The following is an 8,089-nucleotide window of genomic DNA, read 5'->3' on the forward strand; positions in this document are numbered from 1 at the left end:
TGGGCTGCGAGTGGTGAAGCTGGACCGTAACCATGACATTGCCAAACTAACAAGGTGCTCCCAGCCTAAATGTTGCCGTGCATTCTTGTGCTTTCCAGATTTGCTGCTTGCAGTAGGTAGGTTAAACTGGTCACAAAGAGGGTGCCGCACCAAAAACCTTGTGATTCCTTTGCTTGTCAGATTGCCATGACTCACCCACAATGTGCACTAAGGACACCAACTTGCTAGGTAACCATCAAGTTTCAATGAACCCTGAAAAGTTGTGGAGACCTTTCACCTTCAAAGTAAAACTTGTGCCTCGCTGCTGAAAAAGGTGCAACCTTTACTTTGAAAGTAAATGGTCTCAGTTTCTAGTTCTAACTTTGCACTCTTGCTTTGATGTTCACTCTTCATGAGCACTTAGTGAGTAGTTTGTGAGTGGGGAAACGAGGTTTTTGATGTATACCACTTTGCAACCGACTTCACCTAACAACAGCAGGCAACCACTCCCTAGCAACCAGTGGTTGCCAGGTGGTTGCCAACCAGTCTCTAGGCCTGCCCCCCTCCTCCCCTTTCAGAAGTTCCAGGTTTTAAGTGAAGCTGTGTGCGTGTGTTTATTGGGTGGTCCGCCTTATTTCTGCCTTCTGCCTTCGACATACCTGACTTTTCTTTGATCTCTTCCCCTTTGCTTGATTTTTACCAATTAACATTTCCCGCTCTATCTTTCCTCCTTCTCCTCCCCTCCCTCTTTCCTCCCCTCTGGGCTTTATCTCCTCCTCCCTGTCCTCTGTGCTCTGATCCAGAACCACACTGTCATACTAACAACTCCTTGGGGACTCTAAATCTGCTAGTCTCCGTGATGTAAGTTCCTCTTCCTCCTCCTACTTTGCCTCTATGACCTTTGGCGGTGGGTTCACCAACCACAGGAACCTCACGCCCCGCAGACCTCAGCCCCCCCCCACCTCCTCCCTCTTCATTAATGCATGCTTCACAGGATAGCACAGTGACAGTGTGTGAAGCCATTGGAGTGGTGTCAAAAGTCGTGCGACGGCCATGCATCTGTTTCTCCCAGTTAATGAGTGCATGCTCATATTTTTTGGTGGATCATCAGTTTTTTGTAAAGGGCCATGCCGGTGTTTTTGCATGCTGCAGAACATTACCCATGATTCCCATCCACTATTGTAACTAACACCATACTATATGTTCTTGGCTTATCAAAATTTTAATAAAAATGTCTCTTTGTACTGTAAAAAAAAAAACACGTTTAAGTGACTTGCATAAAGTGAGAGATGGGGTTTATTAAGCAGCACAAATCAGTGAGTTCCACTGCAGCAAAAGCAGCCAGAGCAGCAACTTCATACAAGTGACCTTACAGGTTCTTACCTGTATATTTAGCACTTAAAGAATAATCTTTTGCAGAGAATGAAATCACACTCCTTCTGTGTGTTTATAATCTGTGTGTCTTCTTTTTATGTTTTGGTAGCCATTCGGGCAGTTTGTGCATTTTGGTACACATAACTTCCTCAGTTTGAAACTATTAGCCCTCCCGTTTTGTTTATAAAGACAATTTCAGACATACACTACAGCCCTAAACTTTTCTAGACACTATTCGGTTGAGGTGCATGTGAGAAAATGCATTTCTGATGCATTTGAATCGGACATTAGTTGGGAGGTTGGATTACACAGTAATGTCCAATTGAGCCCATGTCTGAAAAGCACAGCTAATAGTCCTGGAGTAATTTTCATGCCCATTTTTGCCTCAGAATAGTAAAGAATCCTTCCAGAAAAACTTCCTGGATCAACACAGGTGTAAAAATGAGTGCTTGCAAATCTATTCATTACCTTTTGAGTAATCCTGCTGTAAACACATTTCATAAAACCTTTGCAGACATAAAAATGAGATTAGATTTATTACACAGTTTCTGCTCTCTGTGCTGGATTTTTACTGCAGTATGTATCTAAAGAAAAATTCAAGCTTCAGCGAGTAGCTCGTCACACTTAAATATAAAAGCTAAATAGTTTTGTGGTAACATAAAATATCTGCTATTTGCCACTGATTGGGGGGAAAAGAAGTCATGCAAAAACACTGGTATGGTCCTTAAATTCATGTAACCCAAAGAGTCTTCGGTCTTGATCACTGGTGGATTTTAATATTTCTGCCAAAGTGTTTGCCAGTGAACATGACATAAAAGACGACTCTTGGACATTTCACACATTCACAGGTCGATTGTTGTCTGTTCGGGCTTCATAAGGCATTGCTGGATTATTCTAACACTGTGTTTCTACCAGGTCCTCCTTTTTACGTGCACCGCTAGACGGACTGTGATGTTTTCTTGTAATATTGTACTTTTTTTCTCACGTGTTTGTCCACACAGCGCTTTCTTACGTCTTCTTACCATTTCCTCTCAGACTAACAAAGATTAACCAATGAAGACGGGCTGCTAACACTCGCCATTTCCTCTGCACTGTCTTGGTTTTGTGTCATTTCTGGTAGAAATGAACTAAATATTCTGGTACACTGTGCATGCTTAAGGAAAAAATCCACTGTTAGAAACTGCAGGGAAGTGTGTCTATTCTCACCATGTCATATTGGTCATTTCAGATGTCGTGTTGGAACGAAGTGTTAGCAGGTCGTAACTTCTGATATTTCTCAAATGCTTTTGAAAGAACAGTGGCCATCGGTAAGCCTGGCTTATAGTCACTGCGTTCGTTGTGACAACCGCCGCTTATATCGCCACTTGAGGGTACATCAGACTCACTACAGTCCTGTCACCACTCGTATAGGAACAGAAGAGGTGAAAAATACCTTCAGAAGTTTCCAAATCAACATTCTTAAAAAGACAAATAAACTAATGATCACAGAATTCTTTCCGTGGTGAAAAATCTCCTTCACAACATCCAACAAAGTGGAGAACACTCTGAGTGATGTCGGTGAACAAGATGCCTTCATGGATATAAATACAGATCCTTTACAGCAGGCCTGGCACAAAGGGAGGAAATGCAGCATTTGGTTAAATTTAGAGGGGTGTTAAGACATTTCTCCATTTCTCAGTAAGAATAACAAATAATCATCATATTTTTACACAAGTCCCAACAGCTGATATCATCAGTGACAAATGTATACGAACCTTTGTGGGCTCCCAGACTGCTGTATTGCTCCTTGAGTAATACCGTTGGTCGGCCTCTCCTGTGGAGGGAAACGATGCTCCTCACATTCCTCCATTTGTACACAATCTGTCTGAATAACTTCAAAATCCTTAGAGATGTTGAGCAGCAAAAACTTTTCTAAAGTCCTCAGGAATCTTTTGCTCGTACCACGATTCTCGTCCACAAATGAGTTGTAAAAACCAGATTCCTTAGATAACACAGGATGTGAGTACCTGATTACGGTAGTATTCCACTGAGCTTTAACTACTGATTATTTTCAAGGTTGACATAATTTTCCCCCTCACATATATTAAATACTTGACTGTTTTCCTCAGTAAATAAATGACAGACTTTAAGATTTTTATTTAATTGTTTTATCTGGGCTCTTTTTTTATCAACTTGTGTGAAAATCTGATGATATTTTAGGTCATACTGTAACTTCAGGCTAATTAATGGACATACATTTGATCTAAAACGGATTTTTATTTATTCTTGCACTAGAGGGTTTTAAGGTGGATCTTTTTTTAAGGTCAAAAACTTAGAAGCTGTGGTCCATGTACAGGTGTTGACTTTGCTGTTTTTTAATATCCGCTCGTGTATACTGACTTCCTGTATACAGGTGCCTGACTTGTGGGATTGTTTGATCTGATGCTTTGGCGTCACATGGGAAATCTTGCACAAGCAGTATCGTCTGTATTCCCATCAGCTGTATTCATAAACTAATGATTTATTGATGGTTTGGCGCAGACGCCTCCTGTCAAACTCTGCGACCTGTTTTTCTGCAGGACTTGCTGCAGATTGTGTAGCACATCTGTCCATCCTCCATCCACGTGTCCATCCATCCGGTTATTTTTCCTCCAGTTCATCTTCTCACACCACCGCAGCCTGACTGTCATGTATTTTTAGCCGAACTAGATTGTTGCTTTTTGGTCTTCTTGTCCTCCATCCTTCAAGTGAAATCTAACGCCTGGAGATGAGCTATTAATATTTTAGGCCAGTGGTGTGATCGTTCACTCGATTCATGCTCTGACTTCACTCGAAGGAGGGAAAACAAACTCACTCATAGTTTTAGTTTTTTGTGGCCTTTTTTTCTACACTTTCTGTTTTCATCCAGGGGACAGATGCATAAAGCTTTGTTGCCAATTAAGCACTTAACAGGTTTAAATATTTAGACGTTACAATCAATGCAAAATTGCACAAATGGACTGCATGTATTTATGGACTTCTATCACCTGATGCCTGCAGTGACCTCTGATAGCAGATTTGTGGCACGCAAGTGATTCATCTGCAGTTTAGGACTTCTTTAAACACTGAGATGACTTCAGAGTCAGGGTTTAAAATTCTGAATTAAATCTAATAAACTTCTAATTGTGGTCTAATTATGCCACAGTCATACTCAGGAAAACAGTGGTCTGAGCAGTGCCACCGTAACATTGCCAGCTCTGTGGAATGAACTTGTGTGATCTTGTTCCCTTTGAAATGGTTGCTTTGAAGATTGGGACCAGGTATCCAACCACTCGCAGTCAGCTGCCATTTTCAAAGCAGTTTTTGTATGTCAAGATGAAAGAAGATTATAAGTTTCTGTTTTTTTTAATGTGGAAAATGATAAATCTTTTGCCATCTGTTGGACAATCCAGTGATTTAATGCTCTGATTATATTATAGGAATATGACCAGAACACAACCAGTTGGCAACCAGCTGAGTTCCTCATGAGACCTGTCACAGAATTAGAGTGACTGCAATATGTTGGCAATCTGTCTACATTTATAAATTAGACAGCAATTATTTGCTAACCTTTGCTAAGTCTGTGAGCGACTATAGTCAGTCCAAGTAGGATTATTTGGACAAATGTATTATTTGAAGACAGCTTGCCTCCTACCAGGCAACCTGTGTGCAGTTACCTCGTAACTGAAAGTGGTCACCTACAAGAATTGTCAACCTCTAGGTAACCAGTTGGTTTTGTTTTCTTGTTTTTTTCCACGTGGAGGTTGGCATCTGATTTTTACTCTAGTGTACCTGAGACATTTCTTTGAACCGTGGATTTGGCTTTGTCAGTGTTTCTGTATATGTTTTCTGCATTATAAAGCCTGTCAGTCTTAAGCCTGTATTCTCTCTAATGGTCAGCAGGGGGTGGCTTCTCCAGTTGCAAAAAGTAGTTACATTGAATAGGAGTCTATGGGAAAATAGACCTTCACTTCCTGTACTCTAAGACCCCAGTAAATGCTTCTCTGATAAGTTTAGATTTGCTGGTTTTAAGTTTTACTGAATATAATATAATGTTCAGTTTGGAAAGTAAAGCCCTCATTAGACTGGAAATAGACTGGGCAGTAAGGTGGCCTTACTTTCCCCTTAATGAGTCTCTACCGTACTGTGTCTGTCAGTTTCTCAGTCGGTTTTTAAAACACCAAGAGACTCAAACGTTATGATGCTTGATTGCGGAGAATTCTTAAATTATATCTGTCATACCATTTGTGTTTTGCCAGTGTACCAGCCAAATATAACAAATCACTGAACAGAAGCTTCTTTAAAATGTGTCAAATGAAGTGATGTTAGGCGCTTGCACTGCTCGCTCAACCAGTGATGGTGGTAGCAGGTGTGGGTCATTAGCTGCTGTGTCCCCTGAGTAACTGAGTGCTATTAAGTGGCAGAGGGAAGGTTGAAACAGCTGCTCAAATTGACTCTTGTCTGCTTCCGTAGCTAAATGTCTGCAGTAACTATGTAACTTTTTTTTCTTTCTTGGTTTGTTTGCCTTTTTCACCAGATTGCACATTCCTGTTAGGTGAGAAGGTTAAACGTCTGTCACTTATTTAAGTTATTTAAAGGCTGACCTGCTGGTTTTTGCTCCAGCTTCAAGCAAACAAAATGAGTTTTAAGTTAAATCCTTTCAGATAAGGCAGGCAGAACAGGTCAGACTAAAAACTGCATTAGGAGCAGTATGTTAGGGGTTGAAGTTCTTATATCCACTGAAAGAAAACTGCAACAAGAATAAAGTAAGAAACAAGTGAAAACATAAAAGTTCCTCATGAAATGGCTTTCATTTAAAATTCTTTCATTACATTGCTCCTTATTTTTGTTTCATGTGCACGTCACTTCTACATCAGCACCTTTGCTCGCTTTCTTTCACTCGCTCCCCTTCATCTTTCTGTATGAATCTCCTCACTTCCTGTTTTCCTCGGTGGCAAATGGCTGCAGGCGCCCCGTTGCTCCTCTCTGACAGCTCCTTGTCGTTGGCAGGACCTGCCTCGCTCTCCGGTGGCTCCGCCTCTGGATTCCTGCTTCCTGAGACCGGCGCGCCCGGCCAACCGCCGACCCCCCTCGCGCTGGGCCGCACGCTCCCCCTCCTCCTCCCCAAAGTGGAGCGAGGGCTCGAAGAGGAGGTTCACCTTCCCGCCGCCGGGACACCGGAAGACCATCCTGGAGGGTGAGGAGCCGCCGTAAAGCCGTCCTCTACCTCCTCCTCCACCTCTGCCTAAACAGACCCAGTACCTCAGAAAACCCCCTCCAAACATATGGACTCCCTCTAGAGGAGCCTGAGAGAGGGGTTGGGATCTAACCAGTAGCACCAGCTGACCATCAAGGAACCAGAACCTTTTTTTTTTTAAGAACCTGGAATGTACTGTATTTAAAGACAACATACAGAAAAATAGGTTTCCATAAGAGGTGCCTGTATACTTGAGTTAACCATCACCCACGTGTGTGCGTGTGCGTGTGTGTGTGTGTGTGTGTGTGTGTGTGTGTGTGTGAACCTATTTTTCAGGTAAAAACTCCTCCTGTGTTTACATTTTTATTTTTCTTCATCGCTGTCCCATAAACATTCATGCAAACTTTTTTTAAATCCTTTTTTTATTTATTTTTATTTTGCCAGCCTTTAAAGCTTCACTTTACTTTTCTGTTTACCTTCAAGGAGAGGAAAGACAACAAAAACAAGGAAGCAAACAAACAAACAAACAAAAAAACAACTTCTGCTTCACCGGGTCTGAAGCGGAGACACATGATGTCATTTCTGATGCTCGTGTCCGTCTTTATTTTTACGTTGAGATGAATGTTTGACTCTGTAGACATGTAGAAGATGGGTGACAACAAACATAATAACCTTATGCATATTTGGAAGGCAGTTGTATAAATATGGGTCAAATATTTGCATGCCTTTTGAATACTAGCACTTTAGTGCATGTACATAAAGAGCTATAGTCATTTGTGATTGCTCAGCTCAGCTGTTTGGGGGAGGGGACTGTTTTGTTGTCACATGATTTGCATTGATGAAAATAAGATGTTTTTAAGTAAATTATTGTACTTATCAGGCTGGCTTTGTACAGTTGTTACTATTGGATAGGAAAAACCTTTTCTTTTGACAAGAAAAAGGGATTGTGGAAAACATGAATGTTTTAAATGAAAAGTCTATGTCAAAAAAAGTCTTAACGAGCTATAGTCCTATGTAAATACTAAATGGTAATAAATATGAATGTGTATTTCCAAGACCGCCTCTTTTCTTGTATCTCTCCATGACATACGTTAGCTGTAGCACATGATGGATTGTGCGCTGTTTCGTTAGACCCAAGTTTGCGTTCTTGGCAAACACGCCATCCTGAACCGTGTGCGTGTGGATTACGGTGCAGACCACAGGGTTACAGCGGGTCGGGGTGGGACGCACACAAGAGAGAATGCGAATAAGAAGATTGTGTCCTCCCAGAAGTCAAATCCTCTTGCATCACGTTGTGCCATCTTACTCTTGTTTCCCAGGTTATTGTGCAAGTCAGAGACCATTACTACTACCCCCACTAGTTTATTTAAAGGTCTGCAGGACCGAATCTGCTGTTTTACCTACCCCTGGCAGAGTCAGTCACTGTAAAGAGATTATTTTTTGGACATTTTGCCCTTATTTAGATAGAACAGTAAAGGTCAAGCTCACTGGAGTCACACTGGGGATTCAAGCTGCTACACACCATATCTGACCCAAGTGGTG

At 41.6% G+C, this 8,089-nt stretch overlaps 1 protein-coding gene across 5 annotated transcripts in view; it reads left to right on the forward strand.

Moving 5' to 3' along the window:
- The window catches only part of mtcl1 (microtubule crosslinking factor 1), a 79,520-nt gene extending 71,929 nt beyond the window's left edge, over positions 1-7,591 (forward strand). For 3 of the 5 annotated variants that reach the window (XM_082512342.1, XM_082512343.1, XM_082512344.1), the window contains one exon: positions 6,361-7,591. In XM_082512342.1, the coding sequence (XP_082368468.1) occupies positions 6,361-6,564 (204 nt within the window). In that variant the 3' untranslated portion in view covers positions 6,565-7,591. Of the gene's footprint in view, positions 1-782; positions 841-6,360 lie in introns of all 5 variants that reach the window. The other 2 variants (XM_082512345.1, XM_082512346.1) reach the window with 2 other exon arrangements.
- Positions 7,592-8,089: the final 498 nt, after the last annotated feature.

The sequence above is a fragment of the Aulonocara stuartgranti genome, assembly GCF_965226115.1.
Source record: "Aulonocara stuartgranti genome assembly, chromosome: 18".
In the NCBI taxonomy this organism is placed as follows: domain Eukaryota; kingdom Metazoa; phylum Chordata; class Actinopteri; order Cichliformes; family Cichlidae; genus Aulonocara; species Aulonocara stuartgranti.